This window comes from Danio rerio, chromosome 17, assembly GCF_052040795.2.
Source record: "Danio rerio strain M-AB ecotype USA chromosome 17, GRCz13ab, whole genome shotgun sequence".
Classification (NCBI taxonomy): domain Eukaryota; kingdom Metazoa; phylum Chordata; class Actinopteri; order Cypriniformes; family Danionidae; genus Danio; species Danio rerio.
Window position 1 is genome coordinate 21626465 of NC_141037.1, and position 13609 is coordinate 21640073.

A 13609-nucleotide genomic window follows, 5' to 3' on the forward strand; every position below is an offset into this window, starting at 1 on the left:
GGGAATATGAAGCACAGGGGAGAGAGAAGTGACATGACAGCGAGATAGATAGATAGAAAGAAAGAAGGGAAAGAGACATATACAGTGTGTGTGTGTTTGTGTGTGTGTGTAAGTTTATCAGTGTCAGTGGATGTAGAGAGTGGGTTTAATATTGGATTAATTTTCAGTATGTGATTGTGCGTGAGTGTGTGTGTGCAGGTGTATTCTTGCAGTCAGATTAATTTTCAGTGTGAAATTGCACTGTAGGCGTGTTATATGAGATTGATGATCAGTAAAAAAAAAAAGATTGTGTATGTATGTGTGTCGTACCAGTAAAATCGCCCTGGAGTTACTCGCTCGTGAACAAGAATCCACTTCTTCCCGAAGTCCACAGAGCTGTAGAGCTACAGCCAAAAGAGAAACAGACACATTCACTTTAAGATCCCTAACTACAGCCAACAAAGGTAATTATCTCGCTCGCACTTAATTATCCACATTATCTGCTTTTAATTGTTCAGCAGGCCCTCTTGAGGCTGTGCGAGCATGTCTGTGTGTGTGTGTATACCCTCTGATCGTGGCTATAGGCCAGTATCCAATTCTCCTGCGTAGGGTGAAACAGAAGACTCATGATGTAGAAGTTAATATTGAACTTTTGAAACGAGGCTCCTTCGTCAGAACTGATAAGTAAACTACTCTCCACCTCTGGATCGGATAAAATCAGGATCTGAGGACAAGAAAGAGTGGGAGCATGAGTTTTATTAGCTGGATATTTGCTCTCTGACAGCTTAATATGTCCATATCTTTCATGCGTTTTAAAGACACTCACCTTTCTCTTATTGGTCGGACAGACGTACAGATAGCTCAGCATCGTTCTGATCATCACTTTATCTGTCAGCTTCTCGTACGTCGTGCCGAAATCGACCGACCTACGAATTCATACAAAGGTCAGCCATGAAATGTTTTATTGTGAATTGTTGCTTAAATAATTCAGTTAACCCTAACTCAGGTTTTGATGGCACTTTTGGTGTCTCTCTAGCTGTTTCCATCCAAAAACGTGAATTAACTTAATGCGCAAAATTGGAATATCGATTAAAAGAGGTGCGAACAAAGCAGCGTTTCCATCCAACAAGTCAAAGTGAACAAAAACGTCACTTTCTGATTATCTGGCGCCAAATATGAACAGTTAAAATGGAATTTGCTGTGGTAGGAGAAGCTGCGTGAATCTTTTCTTCATTTGATAAATGACCTGCGCCTCAGAAGGAAATCCTGACACACATTGAACATGCGGTGGCGTTTGAAGGCTTGAGATGCAGAGCACAGAAGCTCTTAATTGATTATGGAGGTCATTAATAAAATAATAACACAAATACTGAAACAGTTTAGGCGTTTTAGAATGACCAAAACAACATTTCAGATGTTTTACAGTGTGCTCAGCCTGCTGGTTTATCCATTCCCACACATTTTTTTCATCATATGTTCTCTTCTAACAAAATCACATTACTTTTTTTTTAATGAGCATACTGAAATTTGTTCGGTAAAAGTGTTTTCCTCATAGTTTATGCGCATCTTTTCTTATTGAATAAAAAGTATCCTGCTCAGATTTTATGCGCATTTTAAAAATTTATACGCATTTGTCGTTTCCATCAACCATTTTTATGTTCATATCCAAAATGCGCATGGAAATGTAGCTACTGACTCATCTCCATTTTTTTTTTTTTTGTTGCATCTATTTCAACAAAACAACAGAACAATAACCACAGATTACAACCAACATATTTCTCAACATCACAGCACATAATGAAGATAAAAAAGCAAATATACATATACAAGCAAATAAAAAATAGAAGAATACATAAATTAATCAAGGTTAATGTTGATCTAAGGCTTAGCAAAAAAGTACCTAAGATCCTGGGTAAAGTCCAGATAGGATGCAGCCGGCCGGAGGTGCGATATGCACATTAATTATAAATTTATTAATTAATACATTTTCTTTTCGTCTTAGTCCCTTTATTAGTCTGGGGTTGTCACAGCAGAACGAACCGCCAACTTATCCAGCATATGTTTTACACAGCAGATGCCCTTCCAGCTGCAACCCATCTCTGGGAAACATCCATACACACTCATTCACACTCATACACTCATACAATTTAGCTACCCAATTCACCTGCACCTGTATGTCTTTGGACTGTGAGGGAAACCGGAGCACCCGGAGGAAACCCACGCAAACGTGGGGAGAATGCAAACTCCACACAGAAATGCCAACTGCACTACCGCGTTACCCCCACATTAATTATAGCAGCATTGTTTATGACTCCGTATGGTTGGATTTAGGGTTGGGCTGGGGTTATACATTAAAAAATACAATTTATTGGGTAATTTAATAGATAGCATAAATAATACAAGGTACAAATACTGTTTTTATGTTACTGTGATGATTGAGTTTAGGGTTGGGGTGGGGGTAGACATTAATCAAATACAATAAATGGGAAATTTAATAAATAATATCAATAATTCTTGTTAACTTCTGGCCGCAACCATATCCGATCTAGCAACCACAAAGACCATGGGACCTATATACTGAAGAAAATGAGTTCATATCCAGCGGGAAAATATATTCTAATGACAAACGATCAAATATTACATTATGCTATTCTGATACTGTCGGTGGTTTATCAGATATCCATTTAAGAAATATACTCTTACGGGTAGCATAGATAAGAAAGTTCAAATTATTATCAGCAAGACCTAACAAAAAATTTAAGATAGTAGAAGTCATATCTTTGATTAAATACAAGATTTAATGTCCTACAAATCTGTACCCAATAGCCTTTAATAGCCACACACACACACACACACACACACGCACACACACACACACACACACACACACACACACACACACACACACACACACACACACACACACACACACACACACACACACACACACACACACACACACACAAATTTGCCTTTTCCTTCCCAATTGCATTTTTTCCCACACTCTTAATTTATTACTTACAATCCAGTTCTGCCCTAGACCAGGGATTCTTTTAACATTTAAAACAAATGGTAGATTAAAGTCACTGATTTTTATAAATTATTTAAAAGTAGTAAAAATACATAACTTTAATAAAAACACAAATATACTTAATTTAAACAAAGAATAAAACTGCATGTGTTGAGAAAACACAAAAAAAGACCTGAGGTTTTTTTTATTTAATTTTTTTAAGATGTGCTGCACATCTCAACCAGGTGAAACACAATAGTGAAAAATATCTGTGCAAACTGCAAAATGAATATTATGATGCTGAAATATGCAATGCTGAATATACAGATAAGAGGAGCAGCATTTTGCACAAACATTTTAAATCGGTCTCCTTCCAGGAGAGCCTGTTCACTATGATCCAAGATCAGGTAGGTCTTGAGAGTTACCCTTAGAAAGGGGAGGAAAAGGAGGAGAGGGGGTGGAAGGGGGGATTCCTCCAAATTAAAGATAGAGCAGTAGGGAAAAACAATCCATTTATTGTAAGCTTGGATAACTCTGATTATTGGCTTATTACTGGCTTATAACTGATTACAGATGAGCACCCAGTCGTGCTCAATCATATCACATGCTCCTTTCGAAATTAGTTTATGAAACTTCACTTAGTGACTTTTATGCATCTTCATATACATTTTATACATATTTTTTACCCCCAATAAATCTAGCAATTTTCTTGGACACATCTAGTTTCCAGGACTCTGCGGTACTGCCCTATGAGAGCGAGGTCTTGCTCTCCTGCCGCAGGTCTCTCTCTGCATCTGCTCTGTTCTTTTAGGGGCTCAGAGGATTCACTTAACATAGTGGACCATCAGAGAAAATTATAAAACAGTATTTCTGTTGCTTTTAAACTTTTTCTCTGAGTGATTAGAAATAGCACGGTTACTAGTGATTTTGTTATACAACATCTTTAATATTTCAGGGTGTGTTCACACTTCAGACCAAACAAGAATATGAAATAAACCGCAAAAATCAGTTCAAGGCACTTGAAAAATTTAAAAAGCCTTTATTGACATGGCTTTTTAATAATTTTTCCACATTTTCCAAATGCCTTGGACTGATTTTTGCTGTTTATTCTGATGAATCCTTTACCCAAAGAGCACCGATACATTATTTAAGCTACCTCTAAGCACTTTTTGTTTGATTTTGGATAAGAATATGATGTATTTAGAGTTGGTTCACTCCATGATCACTCACTGTCATTTTTAAGACTTGAACTTAAAGACACAACAATAATTGATAACATACAGATCATACTGATTTATGACATATATTTTGTTACCTATTATTACTGAACATTCAGATTAATGCTGTGTGCCTAGCAAACCAATAAACCAAGTGATATGTTTACATAAGCCATAGCATGTGCATACAAACTAGGGCTGCATGATACTGGAAAATTCTAAGAGTAAAGAGTAGATCATTTTAGATTGATTTGGGAGGATTCTGCAGTAGGAGTGCATTTGCATAAATTCTAATAAAAATCTATAAATACAATAAAGAAACAAATAAAATTGAAATAAAGTTTAGAAGTAAATGTAATGTTATCATTTTCTGAGTCTGTCAGTATTTAGTCTATATAAAGTTAATTGTTATTAAAGCTACAAATGGTACAATTTATTATGCCTAAGTAAAAAAAAGAAAAGTTATAATACAAACTCAACTTTGCAGATCTTGCAGTGCGATGCAATCTGCGACTGTGAATGATCGCATTGCAATATCGATGGTGAAACTATATATTGTGCAGCCAATAAATACAAACATATTTATCAGTTGTAAACAAAACCGTGTCCAGAATTTTTGAGTCACAGACAAATGAAATTAGCTAGAAGATGCAATACCCTGTAATGAACAGCATCACTATTATGACAAGATAACACATATGCGTTTAATAATTCTGTCCTTTTTACCATCAAATCTTGTTATATCATGTCCTGTTTTTGGTGTAATTAGTCATCTTTGGTCTGTGGTGTGTTGATATTTTGGTTAAACTGCACAAGAGTGTTAACACTTATTCAAATTAACCAAAATAATTCTTTAAATATTTATTTTTAATCAGACCAACCCTGCTAAGTGTAAATTCCCCTTGCAAAGCAGTAGCTGCCTATCCTAGCAATAGTTAACCCAAAAATTAAAATTACCTCATAATTTACTCACCCTCAAGCCATCCTATGTGTCTATTACTTTTTTTGGCAGTCCAACTCCTAAGTACTTTTTAATTTTATTCTGGCTCTTCCACATGCTGTATAATGGTTAGTAGCTTTTATTTTGAAGTTTCCAAAAGAGTATAAATTAGTCAAACTCACCCATACACCGGCAGGGGGCTAATGCATGTCTTATGAAGCAGACTGATGTGCTTTTGTAACAAAATATGTTTTATTTTTTTTTTATTATAAACTCCAATCACTGACATAGGAGGCATGGTGTATCAGTGGTTAGCACTGTCGCCTCACAGCAAGAAAGTCACTAGCTTGAGCCCCGACTGGATCAGTTGGCATTTATGTGTGGAGTTTGCATGTTTTCCCCATGTTGGCGTGGGTTTCATCCGGGTGCTTCAGTTTACCCCACAGCCCAACAACATGCAGTATAAGTGAATTGAATGTACTAAATTGGTCGTATTGTATGTGAGAGTGTATGGGTGTTTCCCAGTACTGGGTTGTGGCTGTAAAGGCATCTGCTGCATAAAAAATATGCTGGATAAGTTGGTTGTTCATTCCACTGTGAATCACTGATATGTATGACATTTGTAGTTGAAGCTCCAGGAATTGACATGCCTCAAAGGAAACACAAACCACTTAGTTTGTTTATCACTGAAGTTAATGACAAACACGTAAACTTGGGTTGGCGTTAACATATTACATTATACAGTATATTACTTACAACTCCTCGAACATATTTCTTCCGGTCTTACATCGTATTCATCAGACGCAAACTAACATTCATTCGACAGCCACCAGAAGTCATTTGACATACTTCTCTTACAACAAACACTTCGATCTACTTCACAAGACATTTGTCAACCCCCTAGTGGCATATGGGTGATTTTTACGATGGATTTGAGCACTTTTAGAAGCTTCAAAATAAAAGTCACTATCCAACAGCACTATATACAGCATGGAAGACCCAGGATAAATTTTAAAACAGCTCCGACTGAAAGAAGTTAAAGAAAGAAGTCATAGACACCGAGGATAGCTTGAGGGTGAATAGATTAGGACAGCAGAACACAAACAAAAACCAAGTGTACAAAATATCTAGTAGATCGTCCACAGCTTGCTTGGACGAAAACACAAAATAACTCAGACATGTGGACACAGCCTTTGCCATTTTCATTAGACATCTACAATAGAGGGTTGACAGGGTTGTGTTAGAACCTGCATCGCCCACAGGAGCGCTAGAACACGATGTGTCAGGAGCTCGCCGCGCCACATCTGAGATTTCCACAACTTGTTGGCATAATTAACTGAAGCTGTTGTGTATGCGCATGTCTCCTTTCCAACATAACTCATTAACACCGTCTCTTCTGGAGAGGTACGACAGCAAACAGGAGAGTCTGCCGAACTCTTACAAGTATAATAACGCTAATGGTTTTAAGGCAGACAGTTATGCCATGAGCCGCCGGAGAGGCACACGTGTATGTGTCGTCTGAAGCATTATCTCCTCCACCGAATGCGCCAAGAGTGCTCGTACTCTGACACTTTTACCACTGGATACAATTACACGGCCGTTGCGAGCTGTTGAGGTTATTTGGGTTGCGTAAGCCGCTGAAGAGGAAGAGAGTTTTCTGAGAACCCTCGAACCCTCGCTGAGTGGCTGCCCTAAAAAGCTCCTGACGTTTCTGGTCCGGTCAGCCCTCCACTCTTTCTCTCCAGGCCTGCACTGTACTCGAGAGGACATTACTCCTCCTTGCAGGACTAATCCACCTGGGTATGTGTGTGTAGTGCGATTGAACAATTGCACGGGCAGACTGGATACTTTTTAGAGCATGTATCTTTATTTTAAAACACAGGAGAGCGTGATTAACTGGCTCCTCTGAATGAGCCGTGATCTGTCTTCATATTTTTTTTCTCCTTTTATGCCGCCGACAGCAACATTCATTAATCATTCATACTGTTATTACCGACATCATTTACTACAGCCTGCAAGCTGAGCTTTAACATTCACCTCTTTTAATAACACGATGCCAATCCCTCCCCCAACTACTGTCTCTCTCTCAGCCTTTCTCTTTGTTCCACCTTCTTTCTCGCTCATCAGTTCTTCCATTCCTCCACTTTCCTCTTCCTCATTTCCTGTTTATGCCATTTCTGTTTGTGGAACTTTGATAATGGCTTTCTGTTTTATTTTTTTATTTTTTTTCCCCCTTCTGTAAACCCCCCCAGCTCACCTCCCTCTCTGAGTGACACACACCAGGAGAGGAAATCTCATCAGGGCTCGCAGCCAAAAAGAAATTAAACAAAGCCTTCCTTCAAGGTGATTGCAGTGAGAGCGTGTGTGTGTGCGTGTTTGTGTGAATGTTTGCAGTGATGGCATGTTGATAAAGGATGATGTCATATTACATATCTCCCAGATTCTGTTTAATTATTGCAACGTTGTTTTCATTAATCTTTTAATTAAAATGGACAAAAGTCCATCCAAATATCAGCTGCACTGATGATGATCGCTTTGTGCTCATGGCTGCAATTACTCTTTCCTTCACTTCTGTTTACCTTCAGGTAAACCTCAGAGTTTTTGTGTGTGTAAATCACAGCTTTAGGAAGTGGATAATGATCATAGCGGCACCCACTAAATTAAAACAATTATAGTTATTACGCTGAAAATAAACTGAGAACAACATGTTGTTTTATTATTCATTGAAATAAGTTGTAATTATTACAGTTTTGTCCCAAAAAACTTTAATAATTATTATTAAAATTAAATTAAGGACAAAAAAGCAATGTTAATGTTGTTGTCTGTGAAGATACAAGATGTGCTGCTCTTGAAACTACAGATACTGGAAGCCTGTGCTGGCATTTCTCCTGCGGTGTTGCTATCAGTGTGTGAAGAGTGGGAGAAGAGGGTTGCATTGACAATCCAACACAATGGGCAGCACATTGAACACATTTTATATGTGGTCAGAAACTTGTAAATAACTCATGAAAGAATAAAGTTACGTTAAAACCAAGCACACCATTGTTTTTCTTGTGAAATTCCCAAAAAGTTTGATGTGTCAAATGACCCTCATCCTCTTGAAAAAACAAAAGCTGGATCCAAGATAGCCAACTTCAAAATGGCCACCATGGACACCACCCATCTTGAAAAGTTTGCCCCCTCACATATCCTAATATGCCACAAACAGAACATCCCATTTCATCAAAGTGCGTCCATATAAATGGCCCACCCTGTATAATATATATTCATAGTCAAAATGTTTGAATTTTTATTCTATTCTATTTTGAATCTTGCTTATTTGGATAGCAATATTATAAACCACACAATTACTGTGATTGCATTAAATAATTGTGATTAAAAAATAATCAACCAGCATCACACAATTAATCATTAATCGCAACAAGCCTGTTTAAAATTGAATTTATTTTTGCAGTCTTCACGCAGCTAAAGGGAGCACATTAACTGAGGAAGGACCAGTTAGCCACTAAAAAATTGAGAGTCTCGGGTTTTTAAATTTAATTAAAGGGTACTTTAATCGCAGTGAACTGCACATTTCACTGGGAGCCATTTTAATGGATAAAATAGTTTGGAAATGCTCAAGTGAGAAACGGCCCAGTTGAGCAAGGAATTTTTAAACAGGCCCTCTCAGACAGCCAGAGAGAAATTCACCGCAGCAGTCTAATCTCAGACTTAAAAAAGCATACTCAAGTACTACGACCAGCTTCCAGCAGCTTGTAAAAGACAGAAAAAAAGTGTTTTGTGAATAGCGAAGGTTTATAAATGACTAAATGATTGTACTTTTTGATGAGGAGTCAAAATTGATGGGGAAATTAAAAGTTTGAAAGTCATTTCTAATAATTGGTTTAAAAATGATTTGTTTAGTGTACACTTATTTTAATGTGATGTCTTACATAACGTACTTGCCTAAAATAGTTTATAAATACCTGTAACTGATTAAATATGCGATTTATTTGATATTATGTTGAAATGCCAATACATTTTGCTATATTTGTAACCCTCTCTGTGAAATTCTTAAGTCACATAATCTATTATAGAGGGCAAGAGCATTAAAGTTTTAGCCATAAAAAAGACAAAAATATGCTATTTCTGTTTATAAATGTAAGATTAAATATCTATATTGTGGGATACAGCTCTAAGTTTACATTTATAACATGACAAATACTGAAATTAATGATTTTATTAACACTACCTTATTATTTTAAGCAAAGAATCTTTTTTGGGTTTACTTTAGGTACATAACACCTCCTGATTTTCATCTCATTATGTTAATAAATTGTTTTCCTACCATTAGAGATGGTAAACAGACTTAAATATCTCCTCACATGAGGGAAAGTCAAGTCAGTCCCTGGAACAACAGGAGAGCTGCGACTTTGTGTAGATTTTTATGCTTTAACAACAAAATTTCCGTTATTTTGTTTTATAGATCAATGTGTGTCACGGTAACCAGCTTATTTTAAGTTAATTTTATGGCTGATATGCCGTTAAACAATTTGGTTATTAGATAGCATACAGAAATCTGATTGTTTAACAGCTAATGATATAAACCTCATTGGAATTTTCCCAAAATAAAATAAAGTCCTTTAGAGGGTTTTTTTGGAGGATGACAAGCAAGAGTCTAGGAAGCTGGAGAAAAATCTGAAGGAAAGTTTTACTCATCAACTTTTTTTTTTTTTTTTTGCTAAATATTAAGACATCAATCATCTGTGAATTCTGCCAATAATGCTAAACATTAAAACATGTTAAAATAACATAAACATAGTAAAAGAAAATACTATAGTGTTTTAACCATATTATAGAGTAGCTATAGGCTTACTGCATGTATTTAGTCTCTCTTTGTTAATAAATGCTGCAGCATATTAAATATCATGAATCATGTCATATCTATTTCATAACCCAGAAAAAGGATGTGATTTTATATTTTATATACTTATCAATATATTTGTATTTATTTATTTATTTATTTATTTATTAAAATTTTCTACTGAAATTAGATTTTACAAATAAAGCTGCTCTACCACTCCAAATAAGTAAGTATAAGTATATACTCTACCACTCCAAATAAGTAATCCATCATGTTGTATCCATCATGCTGTAATCCATCAGGTTGTCATCATGTTTATTAGTTTAATAGTTAATAAAAATAGTTTAATAGTTAATCAAATCCATCATGTTTAATAGTTAATAAGACACCATTTTATGTTCATTCATTAATTTTCTTTTCAGCTGTAATCCATTATGGGAAACATCCATACACACTCATTCACACTATGGACAATTTAGCTTACCCAGTTCACTTATACCACATGTGTTTGGAATAGTGGTGGAAACCGCAGCACTCGAGGAACATGCAAACTCCACACATAAATGCCAACTGACCCAGCCGAGGCTCGAAACAGCGACCTTCTTGCTGTGAGGCGAACATGCTACTCACTGCGCCACCATGTCACCTCATATTATGTTGTATGTTTACACATTTTTACAAATAATATTTATAATATTTTATAAAGAAAACATCTATAGAAAACTCTTTCCCACAGTCCAAAGACACAATATAGGTGGATTAGATAAAGTAAATTAGGTGTACTGTGTGAATGCTGGGTGTTGGGTGAATGGGTGAATGCTGGGGTTTGTTGTGGCTGGAATGTAAAACAATTGCCAGAATAATTGGTGGCTAATTCCATTGTGGCAACCCCTGATAAACCAGGGAATATGTGATTTATAGCAGTGTCAGGTACCAGTTTGAGGGTAAAAAATTTGTATGAATTTCAATGCAACGTATTGAGTATACGTATTCATTTCCCCCCGCTTATTCAGATTTGGTATTAGGCTGGATCAGGTACCAAACAGGTTAACTGATCAGGTTCAGCTCAATTCTTTCCCAAGCTGTACATTTACATAGATGTCTTATAAGTGTTAAAGCGCCAATAAAGTGGTGTTATTTCAAAATATGGCAATGTCTTGGGACTATGAAGTCTGCCCAGTTTTCATGCTTTAGGACAGGGGCTTTCAAAGTGTAGGGGGGTTCTGTCCAGGGTACGCCAGCAGCATTGGACAATATGATAATATCAGTCAATAAACATTTTCTACCAAGCTCACCTGTAAATATATCCCTGCAGCACAGTACTCATAATGCATGTTAGAGCAGCAAAATAAAATGTAAAAAAGCAGGACAGCGTGTGAGAACTGAATTCAGTTTACTTTTTCAGTGTATTGCTATATATATAACTGTGTAATATGAAATATATGTAAATAGTTCATGACATACAAATTTCGATAGAAAATCAGAAAGTGGGGTGACAGAATGTACAGTCAGTGCTTTCTTTCTCTATGTATAAGCCTGACTTACACAGCTACCTTGCAGTCCTTTTCTTTCTATTGTCTATGCACTAAGAGAGAGAGAGAAAGAGAGAGAGAGAGAGAGAGAAGAGAGAGAGAGAGAGAGAGAGAGAGAGAGAGAGAGAGAGAGAGAGAGAGAGAGAAAGAGAGAGTCAGGTCAGAGTACAGAACGTCCCAGGAGAAGACAGGGATTAACTACTTCACCATGGGGCATATCAGCAGTGGTCAGTGAAAGTGCTTCCCAGCTGAATTTCAGCCCAGATCTTTGCCATTTATATAGTCGGCTGTACCCGCCACAAACGCACTTGTGGCTAATGTAAGAATGTGTGTTGATTTGTAATGAGCTGGAAGCGTAGCTATAATATCTCAGTGTTATCAGATCATTTCATTCAGGCTGGGTCAGCAGTTAAAGGTTCACACTAGTTACAACTGGAGGAAGGCAAGCTTTATGTCTCTGCCCTTTTCCTGCTGCTGTTAGAAAATTGTTCCTGTCTTACCACTATAAACTACTGAGTAAAAAATATTGAGTTCTTATCGGATAGCCATTGAGGGACGGTAAACCTTACATACTGTACATTTGGCATAAATGAATTTATGATCAATCTATGATGCTTAATTCTATTCAGTGTCCACTTGTAGTGTACTTCAAGTTATAAAAGGATATGAAACTGTGCTTGCAGATGATATATTAATGATATAAAAGGGCACCTCTTTAAGTGCACTTAAAGAGTACATTTTCTTAGTCATTTCTAAATACAGTACTGTACATTTTTAAAAAGTGCACCATAACAATATAGAATTCAGCAGAACTTTACAATAAGGTTCTTTTGGTTAACATCACGTAAATATATTTACTTCTGAAAATACGTTTTAAGCATTTATTAACTGCTAAGTTAATATAATAAAACTTTCGATTGCAATAATATATAAGTAAATATTAACTGATCTACTACTAGCATGATCTAACCTTGCATGTTCATTAACTAACATTAACAAAGATTAATAAATGCTTATTACATAAAATGCATTGCTAGTTAATTCAATAACCAATGAACTGTACTGTAAAGTGTTAATAACAATTCAAGATAACACTTTATTTTGACGGTCCATTTGAGTATTGTGTAGACTCTGTGCTTATTATGTTTATACTGCTCCTTTAACAGACGTTCAACTGACTATAAGAAACTTTGCAAGAACATGTCAACTTACACTAACCCTAACCCCAACCCAACAGTCTACTTATAATCTAATGAGAATGTAGATGCAATGTAACTAACATTTAACAAAAGGACCATCAAAATAAAGTGACACAATTCAAATATTTTTCATACAATTGTATGTATAATTAAGATTATGTATAATACATGTATGTATAATACTGATATGTATAAAAAAATTAAAGGCACATTTGTAATGATAAAATTATCATTACAAATTAGCAATTTTAAATATATGTAAATGCACAAAATATTTTGACGAAAATTACATGATTTAAGTATATGTATACATGCTTGGCAATACATTCAGTACACTTTAACTGAAATTCATATAAAGGTGTAATTCCTACTTGGTTTAAAACACCTTTCAAGTGTGTTTAATTGTATTTGATATAAAATGTCATGTTTTGAAACCTTTAGATGTTCATATATTTTGTACATAATGTACAACCAAGTGTCTGAAATCTAGTGCCGAGTTCAGACTGCATGATTTTAGCCCCGATTTTGACTTGCAGACAGAAGCCTGAAGTCACAGCCAAATCGATGCTAGTTCACGTGAGTAACAATCACACAGTATGAACTATCTAAGACATGATCTGAGAGGATGGCCAATGAGTCGCTGATGCCTGTAAAATATTTGGCATGTTCAAAAATCTGAAATCAAATTCATGCCATGTGAAATGTGCAGATTAAAAATAACATCGGCGATCACCTACAGTACAGCCAATGAGCGGCCAGCGGGAGGTTGGGAAGAAGTTAAAAGGGCTTCTTTTCAGTCTATTTGAAATTTGGCAGGAGCACCCATGTCTGTTTGACATGTCATCTGAGCAATACCACAACCGGCTAAAGAAGAAAAAGGTGAGGATTT

The 13609-nt window shown here is 36.1% G+C and overlaps 1 protein-coding gene and 1 long non-coding RNA gene across 6 annotated transcripts in view; one reads left to right on the forward strand and one right to left on the reverse strand.

The window, feature by feature from the left end:
- LOC147833062 (uncharacterized) overlaps window positions 1-13609 on the forward strand; it is a 173899-nt gene that overhangs the window by 116578 nt on the left and 43712 nt on the right. The window lies entirely within an intron of this gene.
- The window catches only part of sorcs3b (sortilin related VPS10 domain containing receptor 3b), a 109638-nt gene that overhangs the window by 59755 nt on the left and 36274 nt on the right, over window positions 1-13609 (reverse strand). For all 4 annotated transcript variants that reach the window (XR_015513313.1, XR_015513314.1, XM_087290337.1 and 1 more), the window contains exons 3-5: window positions 806-905; window positions 545-703; window positions 310-383 (exon numbers count right to left, since the gene is read on the reverse strand). Coding sequence is in view for 1 of the 4 variants with exons in the window: in XM_087290336.1 (XP_087146462.1) it covers window positions 310-383; window positions 545-703; window positions 806-905 (333 nt within the window). In the remaining 3 variants the exon portion in view is untranslated. The remainder of the gene's footprint in view (window positions 1-309; window positions 384-544; window positions 704-805; window positions 906-13609) is intronic.